Source organism: Chroicocephalus ridibundus, chromosome 1 (genome assembly GCF_963924245.1).
Source record: "Chroicocephalus ridibundus chromosome 1, bChrRid1.1, whole genome shotgun sequence".
Lineage (NCBI taxonomy): Eukaryota > Metazoa > Chordata > Aves > Charadriiformes > Laridae > Chroicocephalus > Chroicocephalus ridibundus.
Window position 1 is genome coordinate 96,680,428 of NC_086284.1, and position 19,204 is coordinate 96,699,631.

The 19,204-nt window shown below is 36.8% G+C and overlaps 2 protein-coding genes across 9 annotated transcripts in view; one reads left to right on the forward strand and one right to left on the reverse strand.

Annotated features, from left to right (window-relative positions):
- CASK (calcium/calmodulin dependent serine protein kinase) overlaps positions 1 to 19,204 on the reverse strand; it is a 223,654-nt gene that overhangs the window by 111,695 nt on the left and 92,755 nt on the right. For all 8 annotated transcript variants that reach the window (XM_063344181.1, XM_063344162.1, XM_063344133.1 and 5 more), the window contains exons 4-5: positions 15,517 to 15,594; positions 14,165 to 14,237 (exon numbers count right to left, since the gene is read on the reverse strand). In XM_063344181.1, coding sequence (XP_063200251.1) covers positions 14,165 to 14,237; positions 15,517 to 15,594 — 151 coding nt within the window. The remainder of the gene's footprint in view (positions 1 to 14,164; positions 14,238 to 15,516; positions 15,595 to 19,204) is intronic.
- Positions 4,490 to 7,190, forward strand: GPR82 (G protein-coupled receptor 82). The gene is made up of 2 exons (XM_063353772.1): positions 4,490 to 4,805; positions 6,027 to 7,190. Exon 2 carries the CDS (start codon positions 6,060 to 6,062, stop codon positions 7,092 to 7,094), a length of 1,035 nt encoding a protein of 344 aa, XP_063209842.1. The 5' UTR covers positions 4,490 to 4,805; positions 6,027 to 6,059; the 3' UTR covers positions 7,095 to 7,190.

Consider the following 19,204-nt stretch of genomic DNA (forward strand, 5'->3'; position numbering starts at 1 on the left):
TAGGGTTTACTTATAAACCTATGTTTTAACAAGCTGAATCAATAATTTAAAATATACCACAATAATATATTTTGGTACATGCTATCTTCAAAATTTTTCTTTCTTTTGTCTGTAAATTGTGGGTCTTTTAATGCCGATTTCCTTTAAGTTTGCATACAGAGACAGGTAGTACATCTTTGCACTTATTAGAAAGCAAGGCCAGCTTCTTCCTAGAACTCTAAAACCACAGACAGCACTGTTTAACATCTTTGTTGGCAACATGGACAGTGGGATTGAGTGCACGCTCAGCAAGTTTGCTGATGACACCAAACTGAGTGGTGCGGTTGACACACTGGAGGGAAGGGATGCCATCCAGAAGGACCTGGACAGGCTTGAGAGGTGGGCCTGTGCGAACCTCTTGAAGTTCAACCAGGCCAAGTGCAAGGTCCTGCACCCGGGTCTGGGCAATCCCAAGCACAAATACAGGCTGGGCAGAGAATGGCTTGAGAGCAGCCCAGAGGAGAAGGACTTGGAGGTGTTGGTGGATGGAAAGCTGGACGTGAGGTAGTAATGTGTGCTTGCAGCCCAGAAAGCCAACCTCATCCTGGGCTGCATCAAAAGCAGCATGGCCAGCAGGTCAAGGGAGGTATTTCTGCACCTCTACTCCGCTCCGGTGAGACCCCACCTGGAGTACTGCATCTAGCTCTGGGGCCCCCAACATAAGAATGACACGGACCTTTTGGAGCAAGTCCAGAGGAGGACCACAAAGATGATGAGAGGGCTGGAGCACCTCTCCTATGAGGACAGGCTGAGAGAATTGGGGTTGTTCAGCCTGGAGAAGAGAAGGCTCTGGGGAGACCTTATAGCAGCCTTCCAGTACCTGAAGGGGGCCTACAGGAAAGATGGGGAGGGGCTCTATCAGAGAGTGTACTGATAGGATGAGGGGTAATGGTTTTAAACTGAAAGAGGGGAGATTCAGATTAGATATTAGGAAGAAATTCTTTCCTGTGAGGGTGGTGAGGCACTGGAACAGGTTGCCCAGGGAAGCTGTGGATGCCCCATCCCTGGAAGTGTTCAAGGCCAGGTTGGATGGGGCTTTGAGCAGCCTGGTCTAGTGGGAGGTGTCCCTGCCCATGGCAGGGGGGTTTGAACTAGATGACCTTTAAGGTCCCTGCCAATCCAAACCATCTATGATTCTATGATAAATGACTGTGCTTTAGAAATAAAAATATACTTGCTACTCCTTCCACAAAAACGTTAACATAAGCACGATCAACAACAAATCAAAGATCTGATGAAAAGACAGGAACATTTTTGTCAGGAGGTTCAGAAATGTTTTTTATCAGCAAGGAAGTCCCCAGCTTGCAGCCAACAGAATCTACATTTAAATAGACCTCTGGAAGCTGCACAAAGAATGTCATTGGGGAAAAAAATAAAGTATTTAGCATTAAGGACCTGAAGTATAAAAATGCTGGAAGATTAATTTTGTTAGTACTGTGAACCTCAAGCTAAGTTTTCCTGCCTAAAAGACATTGGCTTGTGTTTTGTTTATGTGAAACAACTACCCAAAGCCTGTGAAATGCTTAACTTGGCATATTTTATGACAACCAAAGAATTGAAGCTATGAGTGCAATATATCCCCATTTCTCTATCCCTGATGATGCCACAGAGTTATACTGCATACACTTGTACTTCATCAAACAGCATAAGAATCTTCATTCTGGGTCTACTTTGATGAACCACAAGGGCAGTTCTAAAACTGGTAAAAATAAATCATTACTCAACAGCAAACACAGACCCAGTTCAAACCTGCCAAATATTTTACCTTCACTGATTCAGCATAGTGCCCAACTCGAGTAGATTTAAACATGAGCTGAGATGATTTTGCCTTGATAAGCACTTCTTACAACATTAAATATATATACTGACTATAGCTAAAATTCTCATTATATCAAGTCAGGAGAAGAGCTGCGTATACATTGGGCTACGCCTGCATGGAAAGCTGATGAGCAGGCAGAGAGGAACCATGGTGCTCTGCAACAACTCTCCTGATACAGACGTCCAACTGAAAATGGCTATCGTGTAGTGCATCTGTCTTAAGAGTTTATGAAGTCAAAAAAGCTTTCAATTTTAATGTTGAAGGAAGATCACCAATAAAACTAAGCACCAAAGATCAAAGTTCTACACAAGCTACTTGGTAAATGGTTTTTTTTGAAAGACAATATGGATTGCATGTGTGTAGTAGCTAGTGCATCTTACAAACTTATCTTGGTATTAAATGCCATAGAGTAGATCAATTTGAGGGACATGAACATGAAATCAAATCTCAAGTTAAAGGCTGCTGCATGTTTGGTGCATGCTATACGTTTATTCAGTACAATTCATCCTCAACACCCATAGTAGCCATACCCAGGGTCACGCACTTTTCTGTTCCCTGTCCTCAGCAGTTGCCTTCCATCCTTCAAGATGCAGAGACTGAGTGCCTACCTTGGACCTTCCACAGCACAGAGAGAGCAGGACTGCTAAAGGAGGCAGAGCTAACTGAGCTGCTGCCGCCTTCTTTCATCCTACAGGGGGCAACTGCTGCCAACACGTTATATACTCCGCTGTGCAGCAGGAACAGTCCAGTTCTCCATTTGGTTTGGCCTCCATCTCAAGCACGCAAAGGGGAAAGGAAGAGGCCAGGCAGCCTGCAAGTGGATCACTCTGTCATATATGATTACATTGCATAACACGCTAGGTATGGGTTATAAATGACTAATTGGAATACCTTTCACCACTGGGAATTACCCTGGTTTTGTGCTTTGGGACCACAAAATGAGTTGTCAGCATACAATGGCAAAACGCAACATAACCATTCTATGATATGCTGCTTACTGGCATATAAAATCTAGTAACACGTCTAAATTACAAAGTGGTCATGGTTTAAGAGTGCAGAAAATATAAATAATTGAAGTGAAGAATGCATGTGAAGGTCATTATCAGGAACTTAAGAGTGAATTGCTTAAAAGATGTATCATTTGAATATCATCAAATATATTTTAGATAAAATATGCCATTTATAAGTTAGGTGAATGGAAATAGTCCACTAAAAGAATAATGGAGGTGCTTACTATAGCTTAGAACCAACTGTAACTGTATTTTTTAAACTTATAATATCCCATTCCTTTGTTACTCATCTCACTAATCAGTTCCAAAATGAAGTCTGATAGACTGTAACTCACTATAATAATCTATTATCATATAATAATTCAGAAAGAAATGTAGCATTATCTCTTTCTGTAACTAGAGTTATGGCCATTGAATTATAAATACCACAGGCTACAGTTAATAATCAAACAAATAATAATAATAATAAGAAGAAGAATGAAAAAACCATCCTGCTAACTGGAATTGCTCACACTATTTTTTGGCATGTCTCCTCTTAGCAATTTTCAGGATACGCATTCTTATGTGTAAACCTGGATGGAATAATGCAGTAACAAGGACCTCTAAGACTACTTAAGAAACTATTAAATATTTAAATAACACAAGACTCTGTCTGTTAGAACAATTTTAAATATAACTATACATTCAAAAGTGGAAAAAATAAAAACAATGTATAACTAAATCTAACAGGAACAAGAATTAAAGTACATGCAAACTAATTACAGCATTACAAACTAATAACTAATAATCCATAGCAAGTTTCCCTCACATTTAGTCTTAAATGAGATCAACTATGTAGTCTAAATAGGAGGCCAGCATACATGATCATCATTTTAGTGAAAAAAAAAAAAAATAATATATATATATAAAATTAATGAGATTGAACAATAAAATTTATAGGAGATCATTGAGGTTGATTCTCACAGTCTGTTTGAATATCAAGCAAAACTAACAAAACAAGAACCTTACCAAAATTGCAGAAGTTTTTATATGGTATCTCCTCTGTTCTCATAAAGGAACTTATTTATAGCTGTTGAAAAGTCGTATCTGACAACCGCAGATGTATCAGAGAGAAGTAAATTCAAAGCTCTCAAATTCTGCAAAGCTAAACAGAGGCTGACTGATGTATGATCAAACCTTTCCTGTGGAGGAGGGAAACTGTTCTGTGTGCACTTCTGGATGATTTGTATAAAATACTTTATTTCTTGGACACAGAGTCAGTTTTCCCAAGCTGATGCCTAGAATGCATCAGCTGTAAATTGCTTCCACAACAATCCATCACCTGACTAGAGATATGAGATGTGTTCATTTGGTCACTCATATGAGGACAGACATGGATGCAGTATTATTGCACATGGACTTCAGGAACAGTCAGCTTTGTGGTGGCTCTTGGAGCTGAAGAACAATTCAATCTCATTGAAAATACAAGTTTTTCATGCATAAAATAGCAACTTTTTTTTTTTTTTTTCATTCTGGCAAGTGGGCAGTCCTACAGAGAATGACAGTAATGATCCTTCCACGCCCAAAAAGAGGAAAGCACTATATAAAGGATTGTAAAGTGTTTCTGTGCCATACCTACATGACCAAAAGACTGTTACAATCACTCTTCCACACTGTCTCATTCTTTTTATTTTTCTAATGGAGCTGCGTCTTGACTTAGTTTCAAAGTCTTTTTTGCACAGACAACATCTTCTTGTCTGAACTTTAAATGCCAGCTGCTTTTTGTCACTGTAAAAGAAAAGTGTACATTCTGAAAACCTACTTATGTCAGAGAGATATTTTTTAACTGTACTTTCCAGATTCAAATATCAGCCTTTTCAGTGCAGCAATAGAGATAAAAAGGACATCAGACAGAAAAACTTCCTCTCTGCAAAAGAAGGTGCCTGCAACTTGCATAGGTAAGCTTAAAACTATTACTTCTTTGTTTCACCTGACAAGATTTGGGCATCGACACAAAAATGATCATTAGACTTCTAAAGAACTGAATTCAACAATTACTTTGTGAATTTAAGTCATTGTAATAAAATAATGCATTTTATTCAACAATTCATATGGGACTTAGTGTACATTAAAATGCAACAGCTATAAAAGTAATTTAATTTGCAAGTTGTCGAACATGGCCTACAGCATAATTTTTAAATATGATGTTTACAACTTTTTGCTATCTAACCAACTTGGTGCCTGGGCTTTTTATCATAGCTACACAGAATCCTTTTTGGTATCTGAGTTCGTTTGCTTACAGCTTTTTTAAAAAAAGTTATCATCAGTCTGAAAGTTTGAAATGTTTTATTTTCTTTCCCTTATGATTTTATATGGAACAAAAGCTAACAAGGATACACTTCACTAGAATAGTATCCGTACACCAATAAAATCTCTCTCACTACAAGTTAGTAAGATGAAATGACAGTTTTTATATGCAGTCACTGTATATAGCTTTAATTTCTTATTTTCAGACTGGTAATTGAGAAAAGATTGAAACCTGAACTTGGAAAAATAAATATATTGCCGTTTTCAACAACCATTTCTTATGTTTAAAAATACAGACTGAATTGTTTATGCAATATGTACATCTAAGATTAGAGCTCTGAACAAAGGAGCATTACATACAGACCCTGGCACAAAATAAATGCTTTTAGCCACATTCCTGCATCACACAGTTTAATTTGTACTTAAATGGAGGTACAGGATACTCTGCTGCATTTCTGCAATTAAAGTAATATTTTGCACTTATTTTGCTTATTTAACTTAAAATAGCCTTGAAGTGGTTTCCAAAGTAGGTTACAGATGCTCCAAAAGACCGTGAACTAAACCAAGACCACACAAGTTATCGTCAGACCCTGGCTTGAACCTTCTGTTTCCTCATGTGTTTTACTAGATTCTATGCACATGAAATCTTTGGGGTTTAACATCAGCCAACGTTTCTTCACAAAATCTCAGTGGAAGAGAACACCCAAAACAATAATTTCATAGAAACCCAAGATGATAACCCCAGATGACAGAAAGCAGTTAGTAACACTAAAAAACTAGGGGAGATAAAGGAACGGTTAAAATAAGAGCAAAGAACAAGAGAGATGTTAGATGCACATTACAGAAGAATAATTCTTTTAATTGTGTTTCAGCTCTGACCATTCATTCAAGAAATACCAGCATAAATGAGAAATTCAACATGTCCTCTTCAGCCATCGTTAGCTACTTCTGTAGCTCTACCAGTCATCTACGCTTTGCTATTTCCTGCAGGAAGTTTTGGAAATATTCTTGCTGCCTGGATATTTTCAAAGCAAGCACCCACAAAAAGAACACAATACATTTACCTGGGAAACCTTGTCACTGCAAATTTACTTATATGTAGCACAATGCCTTTTCTGGCTGCCTATTTTGCAAGAGGGTACCAATGGAATTATGACTCCGTAATGTGCAGAATAGCAAATCACCTTGGGACTCTCATTATGCACGTCAGTATGTATGTTACCATTATAATTTTGTGTTCGACTGCTCTAAGTCAGTATGCAACACTGAAGAAAAACAGTGACACACAATACTCTCAAGCAGTTAATGAAAACTTTTATAGATGTGTACTTGAAAAGTTTCGCCAGCCAAAATTTGCTAAATATTTGTGTATCATTATATGGCTTACTGTGCTCTGCATAACGGTAATAGCTATAGCATATAATGTCCAGGAAAAGGATATGGAAGAACATCGCCAATGCTACAACATCAGAGTAGAAGCTGGTGAATTTACTACAAGGATTGCAGCTTCTGTTGCCACTGCATGTTTTTTTTTATCTTTTATGACGGTTTTGTTGTCATACTATTCTCTTAACAAACATCTGAGTAAAATACAGAAAAATACTTGTTTAGGAGAAAAGCATCTAATTTACAGTACAGTGAAAAGAAACATTCTTGTCATCCAGATGATATTAACCATCTGCTTTCTTCCATATCATATTTTTAGGCCAATTTTTTATGTACTGCTTACAAATAATGACTGTCCAAGGTTAAGCTATCTAGTGGAAGTTAAAAATTTCCTTACTTGTCTTGCTGCTGCTAAGAGTAGCGTAGATCCAATTATAATCCTTCTGCTAGATAAAACATTTAAGAAAAGTCTGTATGGTCTGTTTACAAAATCCACACCAGAACACCACAAACGTAACGCTGTTATTTTCACTGAAGAGACTTCCAAAATGTGAAGGAATATGGAAAGATTTTAGTAGAATATAAGTAACAATAAACTCATTTTAACTACCTACAACCAGACTCTGATATGAAATGGTAAATATTTAAATAAACGCTAACATATTACTTGTATATATTGTTTTCAAATGATCTTTGCTTGCTACATCAACATTAGCCATAATAAATACAACGTGTATATCCAAATGGATCCAACCAATTTATATAGTGAACTGTGTAATACCCCTTTACCCATGCAATGTAAAAGACATTTTGTGTTTGACCTATAGACAGTGTTTTCTACCTGAATAATCAAGGAAGAAGGCAGAAACTAGTCTGAAGTTGAGAACCCAGATCTCTTCTCTCATTGATAAGAGTCCCAGGTTTATGGACGTGGGTTTCCTTTACAAAAAAGGCTGAACAGATGTTTCCTCTGGAATGGCTGAACCATGTATCAAAGGCTTAAGGAAGCAGGCAGAGCGCGCTACAAAACACATTCAAGACTAAATGTGTTTTGTTTTTCCAGGTGTATTTCGTTAGAAGGTTGATTCCTTATTTTTTTTTCTTTTGCGGGGAATGCATCATGAGATGCTGAAACGCTACAGTGCACAAAGAAATGTTCTTGATGACATCTTATTCTAAAGTTACTGAAAAATGTCATTATTTACTTTAGCTATGTCCATCACATTAGGGTTTTGCTATAGTAACTATTTTTTTAGGAGTAAAAAACTGTGTTAAGAAATTTATGCACTTTTTTAATTTTAGCCTTCACAGAAAAAGCTTTACTACAGCTTTGTACTAAAATAGTAGAAATCTCAGATATAAGATTTGAGTACTTTATCTCCCTGCTCTGACATTTCCTATCATGGCCACAGCGTTAACTGAAATTACATCTGCAACAGGATGACTCTGAAGAGAAAGTTTAGATGGTGACGGATAACCTGCAGGGGTAAAGTTTTCACTGAACAGAAACTCTGGTGGCCTAGGATTTTACTTAGTATTTGAGAAGAATGGTTTTTTTACATGCTCTGTAGCTTTGTCAGGAATCATTTTTCTTGCTGTCTTATCCATGGTAGTCACGTTCAACAGCTGAGGCAGTAGCTTCCTTATCGATACACAGCCATTGTGTGCTCAGGATACCGTACTCACCTAGGGAGTATACTGATAGGATGAGGGATAATGGTTTTAAACTGAAAGAGGGCAGATTTAGATTGAATATTAAAAAGAAATTCTTTACTGTGAGGGTGGTGAAGCAGTGGAACAAATTGCCCAGAGAAGCTGTGGATACCCCATTCCTGGAGGTGTTCGAGGCCAGGCTGGATGGGGCTTTGAGCAGCCTGGTCTAGTGGGAGGTGTCCCTGCCCATGGCAGGGGGGCTGGAACTAGATGGTCTTTAAGGTCCCTTCCAACCCGAACCATTCTGTGATTCTACGATTACATAATGGTCTCTCTTCCCTTCTACAATCTTCCCTGCAACTGAGATTAAAAGTTTACTGAGTGTAAAAAGTGCTATAAAATACTACGTATTCCAAGAAATCCTATCACTCCCACAAAACTTCAAAACAAAATGTAGTGAGCAATTCTGTCTTCCCAGCACTATTACTGAGTTCCACAACAGGTACACTAAACTGACCCTTCTGCCAGTAGACACAAGATATTAGGTCTTCTCTAGGAAGGACCCCAAGACTTCATATCATCTGACAGCTGCTTCATGTTCTGCAGACATTAAATAAAGATGCAAGTGAAAAAGACAGAAAATCATAGGAATGTAGTATTTTGTTTAATACAATGTTACCTGTGATAACAGAATTTAGTCATTGCTTCTTTCACAGGATTCCCACGTGATGTTTAGCCCATGACTTACAGAAAAACCTGAAGTGGGCAGCTTCAGGGTCTAATTCTACAAAGCACTGCAAACACAGTCCTTGAGCGTGGGAGGGCTGGTTTGTGTGGGTGGGTGTTTGACTGTGCAACACAACCAATGACCCAGTACCTACAGCACGATTGAATCAAGCAGTTTAAGTCCTCCAGATGACACAGTACTACTTAAATGACTGGGTTTAGATCAGTAGCTGAAAGTCGAGGTGAGCGAAGTTGTTTACTACCAATGTGTTCTTATAACTTGCACAGGCCCAAACTGAGAACCCACTAACTTCTGTCCTTCCATAAATACATTTTATAGTGAATACAGTTATTAGGATATCTCAGCAGCATGCCTGCCTGTGGATGTTTTTCTAAATACAGAGTTTTTGACAGTAGCATAGGTTTAAGTCATTCTTTCTCCACTTTTCTAGCCACAACCACTTGTTCCCCAGTGCTGCATTTATCAAAAAGGCAAGAAAACGTATGAAACTTTGGGAACTACAAATCAAATATAACTTTGCAATAGATTCTTAGCAAGATCCCATTCCACCATTTCTGCACAGTACCAAAAAATGATATATACTTTACTTTTTTCCTGTGTAGTCTGTTCCAAGATAACGTCACCTTTAAATTTTTGAATTGCATCAAATTTTTTCTTGTTTTAAATAGTGGAAAAGCTTTTGTGCAGTACAGGCAATTTGAGAAAGTACATATTGAGTAATACATCGGTATAGCATTTGACAGAATAGCTCATGGAGGAAAAATCCCCCAAAACAGAATGGCATGAGGGACAGACAGAGCAATACTTCAGCAAAACACAGACCCGTGCTAAACTTTTACACTGCTTAGACACCCTGGTGCTAAATCAGAAGCTAGCAGGTGACTTGTGAATTGTACAATAAAAAATAAAAGAATTAATTTCCATAGCAGGGAACACAAAATCCTAAGGCAAATATGCACAGCACAAGGTTTGCAAAGTAGTTTAAAAGACTGCAAGTGTCTGCCTACTTTCTGGTTAACCCAGTCAAATGTGCTGCATTGGTACTGCATGCTCATCGATCAGAAGATACATGTTTTCTGGCTGGTTGCGCAAATGACTCAAATATAGAAACTACCTGGTTAGAGAGCATGTAGGTATTGAGCTCCAGGTAGGCCAAGCAGCATAAATATACTTCTCCGCAAAAACAGCTCTGAACAGCCAGTAGTCAGCTAACAGTACACTAGGAAAAGGGCAGGACAAAACAAGAAACAGGGACTTTGAGACAGGAAGAATATATACAGGAGTGGACGCAAATGGGGGGTGAAATTACCGCCTGAAGAAACTCTGAGGAAAAAATACCGAAAGCTTTATTCTTGGAGCCTCTTAACTGCTGCATTGAATGAGGAACCACTTCTTAGAAAAACATGGGCAGATAGAACACCTTAATTCTACCTATGCTATTGATTCTGCAGCCTTAATAACCTCTTAACAATTTAATATGTAACAAAATACTCACAAAATCCTCCAGTTGCTAGTGGAGCTTAAGGATCTAATAACTTACAGAAAATACAGAAAAAGCACCAGTTATTACTCACTGTCCCCAGAAAGCATAAAAAAAGTTCCATGCCAAAGTGAAAAGAGTAGAAGGAAACTAACATGCAACAGATTTCTTGTTTTGGATATTCGAAGATTGGAAAGAGAAGATGGTCTTAAAGAACAGCTTCTATTCTGGTTATTTTTTATATAGTTGAATGTACACTTACATAAACACACCCACAAACTCATACGTACAAGTGTTACTCATTTTCTAGATATACCTAAAAGTACAAGAGTCTTGAACTCTACTGGCAAAGTCTGAAGTGTCTAACTACAAGTAGTTCAGACAATGAACAACAGAAGTGGTAACTGAGTGTGCTATCAGAATTCATATGTTTAATCAAGTTCTATATAGCACGTAAATCAGCATGCAAATCTATTCACAGATCAAGTCTCAAGTCATCTGGACCAACTAACATTTGTATATGACACACAACACAGTGCATAACGCTTAGTTCTACTCTCTGGAAAGTGTTTTTACCTCCAGTCACAGAAATATTGGACTGAATCATAACAGCAGAGAAGGCAGATTCTGTGTATTTTTGCTTCAGCAGTTTTATCTATTTAGATGATTATGTGCTGGGAACAAGAATTCATACCTACTGAGATAAACCTATAATAAAAATTTTGGATATCTACATTTAGCCAACAAGCTTGCCCTGACTTCAGTTGCACACCAATCATCTTACTGATCGCAGAAACATATACAAGCACTCAAACTATATGGAAATCATAGAACAAAGTTGGAGTATTTGGAGTGAACTAAGAATAAAACCCTAGCACCTAAAGCTCTTGATGTGATTAAATTACTCTTGTATCAGTTATATTAAAAGGTATTATTATAACAAGATTTCTGCAACTATACAAAATGCTACATAAGAATCACAACACAGGCTAACTGAAGATTGTAAAACCTCTTGGTGTTTTACTGATTTAAAAAACCATGCCTCTGAAGATATTGCAAAATAAACAGGTGAAAACATCTGCCATAAACACTATGGAAATGGACTTTTTATAGAACACTGTCCTGCTTCATAACTTATACAATACTTAAACAGTGTATTTCTTGAGATGAATCACATTCTACTTTCAGTAACTAGCACAAAAGTCTTCTACCAAGATCAATGTTAGTCTATCCTCTTACTAACAGGTAACTCAATAAAACTGTCATGACAAGATAAAGCAACTTTTTCTACATGCTGAGAATATAACAACCAAAATACTGAATGCTGGCCAAATGTGACTGTGCTAAACGCACAATGCTGCTTTAGGTACTCCACACCACACTAACTGCCATTGGGACTGGAAATATTCAAGTTCACCTATTTATAACAAAACCACCACTTTCAGCTTTTAAAATCATAATTATTAAAATAATTCTATAGCACAGAACATAAGGAAGTTCAATGATCAGTGGTATCCTTTGCAGTTAAGAGTTGCAGGGGCATACTAGTAATTTCTCTCTTTCTTGAAGAAAGATTACAGCTATAGAGCATTTTGGTTACTTGTTTTTAGTTTCATAAAATCTCACGCATTATTGCCTGTAATGAATCTGTTGTCGTATACAAGGAAACTACCTTCAGTTGTATTTATGTTAAGAGAAGAACCACTTTATGCAGAGTTAATCCAATTTGTTACTTTCTTTTTCCTGAAGGTGAAGTAAGAGAAAACACTATTTTGCAGGACAGAATGTAAGTGAAGTGGAGATTTATATGAAAGACATAAGCCATTTTCCTCCTATTTCTTTGTCCTGTTCTAAAGGTCCTCTTCCCATTCATCGCTTTTTAATAACTACATTAACAAAATACTTTCATTACTGTCTAATACTGAAAATTCACAAGAAAGTGGCTGACTTCAGTGACAAATGGTACTCAAACTCTAGCATGTGTTTTACGGAAAAAGACAAGCATGTCATTTCAGACCCACATTACTCCCATTTCCCTTTTTTTGTTCTCTCACATAAAAATAATTCTGTATACAAACTACTGTGTAATAACATTCTATATTGGAAGAGACCCCATTCCAATGTTGCTATTTTCAGCAGCCATCTTTTGGATTATTTCTGACACAGCAAGGTTCTGAAAGAATAAAAGGAACGGCTGAGTCCTGTATCACTAGGTTGGCAAAACAGGAATACATCTTGTGGTAAGGGAAAAAGTTCTCAAGATTCACATTTCTGATGCATAGCTGTCTTGAGTTTTCCACCCTCCTGCATTAGCACTTTCTACTTTCCTTATCATATGATCCAACTTCCAAGCAGTGAATGAATGAATGCAGGATCACATTAACTGAAGGTGAAGGTGCAATTGTCACTGATTATAAAACCTTTAAGAAATGTTGAAGGGGGTCAAACGATATACAGAGGCTCAAGAAATGTCTGGTCGCGCAGAGCAGTGAAGGAAATTAAGACAACTACAGGCCATCTTGTGAAAGTTTTCATGTTTCAGTTCTGTCATCAGAGGTGAATCTGGGGCATACGAGAGTTTATCATAGGCTGCAGCTGGACTGCTCCAGAAGCTCTGGCAGATCTTGTCACTTAAGAGAAGTCATGTGAGGTTTCTGGCACCACTACAGGAAACTGAAGTATTCCTGTCTAACTCTTCCTAATCAGTCGAGAGGTTAGGGAGCACAGAAGTGGCTAAAAGACACCTAATTCTTACAAGGGACTATAAGGTGCAAATTTTCCTGTGCATCAGAACATGATCAAACATTTTGCAGTTCAAAATAACATTCACAGAAAGCTTATGCAGGGAAAAAATGTAGTATGAGGATATCAGCCTTACATATTTTCAGTAATTCACTTTCATCCATTCACATAATTTGGAAATTGGTTATTTAGTCTACTTCCTTTCAAAACAATGTCTACAGTGACATCTAGAGCTGGGATAGTGCAGTTAGCTTAGTATGTTCTACACCCAAACCCTAGAGTTATATTTCTGCACTGATTTTGCCAAAATGAAACAATGTCTGTTGGTTTACGCTACTTTAGACTGATCTGAAAAGAGTCAAGTCCACTTAGGTTAAAACTCCCAATTACTTACATTACAGTACTTTGGTATAAACTAGTTTCATAAATATCCATAGAAATAGCACAAAATTTATAAGATCAAAAAGAGTATGTACATACACTGTTCTTAAATATTGTATTTCTCCTCCCGAGCTTGTTTGTATCAGATAAGTTTTTCTAATAATAAATGTTTAAGACTGTTTGCAAAAAGTAGATAATACTACCAATATTGTAGCATTTAACCACGCACACCTCCCTGAAATCTTAGTTTGGATGAAGACTGTCATTATGCTGCCAAAACTATGCTATTAATCTACCAATTTCAGTTTAATTTATACAAACATTTTCCTAACAAGAAAAAAAGCAAGCAGATTTCATATGAATATTCAAAAAACTAGAAATTAAACTGACTTTCAAAGTAAGTTGCAATCAAATGCGTATGTAATCTGTGAATAAAGACCTCCTAAATGTTCTTTATTAATGGAATTAGAGATGGGCTTTAATCTTACATTACACAGTAAGAGTAAACACACACTCAGCAAATACAGCTTCCTTTTCTACAGCTCCCCCTTCCTCTAAGTTACAGAAATCAAAATTTGTATTATTGTGGTGAAGGAAAAAAAATAATTAAAATCCCTTACCTTCACATCCCTGTGAATTATATTATTATCATGACAGTAACGTAGAGCTTCCAATATCTGTCTCATGTAATGACTGAAAAAACAAAGACATCATACATGACAAACCTGCAGGAAAAATTACTGTATACGTATAACAAACTAAGTTTCAAGACTCTAATTATATGAAACTACTCAATCAACTTAACCTTAAATATTCAGAGTTCAGTAGAATGGAGTTTGTGTTTATAATAACGAATAATAAACTCTAAAGTTTGAGGATTATTCTGATTGAAGCCAAGGAAAATTAGAAAAGAAAAATCTGCATTTTCTATTTTGTAAAGGTTTCAAACGTTCAGTAATTCTGTTTCATATGACAAAGAAGTCAGGACCCTTCTATTTTTTTAATAACAAAACACAGAAAGGAAAAAAGTGAGTATCAGTGCCTTCTTTATCTAGAAAGGGATAGAACCAAGATCTCACCTTACTTGATGCAGATTGAAGACTAACTTTCTCCTGTGTCCAAAGGATCCCCTAACAGATTACTGACCATATTAGAAAGCCAAGAAAGCCAACAGCACCCTGTGCTGCCTCAGGCAGAGCATTACTAGTGGGCTAAGGGAGGTAATCCTTGTCCACTGGAGGTTTCAGCTTGTTATAGGGAAACATTTTTCCATAGCAACATAAGTATGCACTGCATCAAGTTGCCCAGGGAGCCTGTGAAATCTCCATCCTGGAGGTTTTCTAGACCTCACTGGACAAAGTCTTGAGCAACATGATCCAAATGCAATTTTCGCCCTGCAGAAGGTTGAAATAAAGACCTCATGATGTCTTTTCCAACCTGGCTTCTATGATACTAAAAAATTTACAGCATTGAGAAAAGCAAACTAAGAATCTCATGGGCTTTGAGCTCAATTATCATGCCACTAGGACACTGGGTTTTGTTGTCCTGCAATTATATAGAATCTTTGATTTTAGTTTACCTTGTAAGTGAAAAGTTGAAGTGACCATAAATAAAGTGATATATAAAAAAGAAAAAAAAAAGATGACTCCATCTAGCAAGACCAATAAAACTCACACCTGTCAGGGAAGTCACCTAATACCATTGTATGAGATATCCATAAAAGGCAGAGACAGAGAATTAAGTATTGGATATGAAATACGTTTTTGTTCAATAATCCCATGCAAATATACATCTAGTAAATGACGAAATGCTCCAAATTCTACTTTTATTATGCTAATTATTGTAATAAACATTCAGACTGTGGAAACAGCATTATTTATAGTATTCCAACTTTTAGCTACCAGATTGTACAACAGTATATTCCATTCTTTTCCATTTATCCTCTGGGATTAATTAAAACTGTAATACATACCTGGCTACAGCCTCGCTGTACACAAATCCAGCATCTGCTCTCTTCACAATTTCAAAACACAGATCTGCTCCATCCATGCTGCAGGTAAAAAGAGGGGAAAAAATGCTTAAGACAGATAACCACAATCAATTACATAAAAAATGCTCCACTTATATAAATCTTACATAAAATACTCTGTATACATGTACAATGCATTACTAACCGAAACAGTATTTAATAGGTAATCTAAGAGAATATGGCTTGCCACAGGTTAACCTTTTCATGCCCCTCACGTCATATAACAGTTCCCTCAAAACATTAGCAAAAACCAAACATTTCTTCTATTGCTTAAACTGCTCATTGAACAAGGTAAGCAAGACAGCAGAAAGTCAATGCCCTGTACAAGAAGGCTCTGCAAGTTAACAATTAATGCATGATATTACGTTAAGTGTGTTCAAGTGCGATTCTATTTAATAAAGAGTGTAGTTAGTTATACAAAAATCTTACTCAAACTGAATTTTAAATGAAGGCTTTAAAAAAATACTCTAGAAATGTAGTATAGTCTTTCCAGTTAGTGTTCTCATAAGGATAATTAAGGAGCTGAGAAAATATTTTACACCTCACAGCCTCACTGAAGGTACCTGAAAACAGTGACAGCACACGTATTATATCACTAGCTGATACTCGATACTTTCTTCCTTTTCTTCCTAATTGTTTATAGTCTTCCTGATAACCTAACTTCCCACAATAAGTAGTTTAACACTTCTAGATGAACATATATTTATAGTCCTTAGGCTAAAATTAGGCTACCATTTCTCTAAAACCAAAGCAGCTTGGTGTGGCATAATTGCTCTCCTTTTCTTTCTCCTCTAAGTAACTTCAGGCAGATTTATATCTAAAAAATATTCATTGCTTGGTGGGGCAAGAAGAGAGTAGAAGACTTAACAGGAACAATAAAAATGACATATTATAATTCATGCTTAACAAGGCACTTGCAAAAATATTGATTGTAACATGTAATTTTCAGCCTTCACACCTTTTCTTTTTCCTCTCCACCAAAGACTCAAGGGTGAAAAAAAAAAGAAGCAGGATTTGTAAGGTATCTGGAAAGTCAACACTATCAGGTTACCATTTTGGTAAGCTATCCAGAATATCCACCTTCACTTTGTTACACACCTGCAATGACAAAACTTCTGGTTTGGGAGTCACAAGCACTGAGCAGAAGCTTTAATTCCCAAATAAACCCTAAAGGTATCCCCAGGCAAAATACACTATCGTGCGGACAGAGCACTGACAACTATAAGAGAGACTGGTGACCAAAAGAAATGCACATTTTTTTAAGTAGGTGGAAAAAAAAATCCCGGCCACTTATTTCAGCATCTGGTACAATCTTCAGATTTAACAAGCCCTACAAATCGGAAACCCATACTGCCAAACCATGACTGCTCATCACTGCATCAATATATTCCTCTGTATGTTTCTTCCCAGTAGTTTTTCTGTCTTGCTCAATTTCACATAGCTAGCCTGTATACATAGCTAAATAACACTCACAGAATATACTGTGCTGCACTACACATAGTAGCAGCAACGGGGTCAGGTTCAATGAGAACAGCCTAAATCTGGATTTAGCTAGCTCACCAGAAAAACCCCCTCATGTCAATCTCTCTTTAAATGTTTCCTCCCAACAATTTATTTCAGCTAGATGGGAAACAAAATTGAAACCTGAGCGACACCAAGCACTGTAGAACATACACAATGTACGATTAACTACCAAAAATTAGGAGGTGTTATTCTCATGAAGCAGCAGAACTGTCCAGAAGGCTAATTTCACTCTGACTTGTTATCAAATAGATGAATGCACATCCAGAGGTATTCACAATTTTTAGCAGTATCAATAGCTGCTGAGACACTGAGCCAAGAGTGTCATTCCTTTACACTAGCTTTTCTACTAAACAATGTGTTTATAATAAGAATGGTCTTTAACATGTATTTCTACCTCCCACTTACACATACCAGCATTTTTAATTTAGATTTTGTAACAGTAAGTGGCAGTGTGAATTTTTTTTGCAAATATTTTTTAATTAGCTTAAATTATGTTGATATTAAAAATGGCTACAGACTGTGAGCAGTAACGTTTGAAAGTTTTATTCCACTAAGATGAACCCCGTTGATCTCAAAAGCACAAATATATGACAGGTGTATTTTATTCTCTGACTTCAATTGACTACTTTTTCAAGGCAAAAAATTTATTTTAAGAGTAGACTTTTCTTTGTGTATAAATAGGGCTTGTATCACCCCAATGATGTTGAATTTTATCTGAAAATCTTATGAGACTTTTACCTAGCTGAGGCTGCAAAAGCAAGAGTCAGCCTCAGCTATAAGAAACCCCAGAAATTTCAGTGCACTAATAGACTAAAAACTCAGCAATATCACAACCACTTCAAAGATGACTTTGCAGAAACTGAAAGGCTCACGTGATGCCAGAGCATTAAAGTTTTGAGATACAGATGAAATAAAAGTTCAGGAAGTCTCAAGGTTTTTTAAGGACTATCAGCATTAGGCATGTGAAAACCATAAAAATAAAAAAAAATAAGATAAGTTAAAACCCAGTAAAATAAACACTCAGGGATATATACATGCTGAAGACCTAAGTAGAAGATGCAAAAAAAGTTGGTAAAATTACAGCACGCTCATAATCTAAGAATCATCTGATACCAATAGAGGGCACTCACGGAACCTACATAAGCCGACTGGGCCAGTTTATGGTATTTACACGGAAAGTGCCAGCTAAAGCAACTCTGAAAAGGGAATTAACAAACACCACCGCATCTGAATTGTTTTAGGTGTCAGTACTAACTACGTCCCCCAATTTCCCATATTCTACTATTGATTTTTCCATAATTTCGCAGAACTATGCCTGGACCTCAGCACTTCAGATAAATGTTTCCGTAGCTCTGATCAGTGCTACCCTGCACCTTAGAAAACCTTTCTGCTATTCTGCACAAAGCTATGGTAAGTTGCAGACTGCCCGGAAAGTTTACTCCTGAGTCATACTCAATGTAGAAATCTGTTCTCAGGCTTATAGTCATTCTGAAGAATAGACAGCGTACTCCAGAAGAGATCTACATTTTAATACTGGGGTACGATAGCTTTGAATTCGCAGATGACCTAGTAAGGTGTGGCCTTCAACTTCATTTATTGACAAAGAATCAGAAAGTTTGAGAAGCACTGCTTTAGGGAATTGAATTGTTACTTAAAAAGAAGAAGAAAAAAAAAAAGATTTGGCATGTCGCTCATAACCAAGTTTACTGAGTTTTATACCCTGTGTTAAAGGCCTGCTCACAATGGCATTTTTTCCTTCAGTTGGACAGTTTTTATATACTTTGATTACTCCATCTTCAATTACTACAAACAAACTGCCATAAATTAACTTGAAAAATGCAGTATTTAACTTTTCTTGAAGTCTTATGTAGTAAGCTCTGAAAATTAGGACAAAAAGTACAGAAACTCTTATTTCCTATACGTTGCCCATGCATCCAGGGTTTAGCTCATTCCAGATAATTAAATGAGCATCTGTGTAGAGGCGTTTCAGTACTTTAGATTGAGACATTTTTACAACTTTGCTGGCAGCCAAGAGATGGATTTCAGAGCTTTTCATAAACTAACTCATTCCATTTAGTCACAAACAATGGACAAACTTCATTGAGTA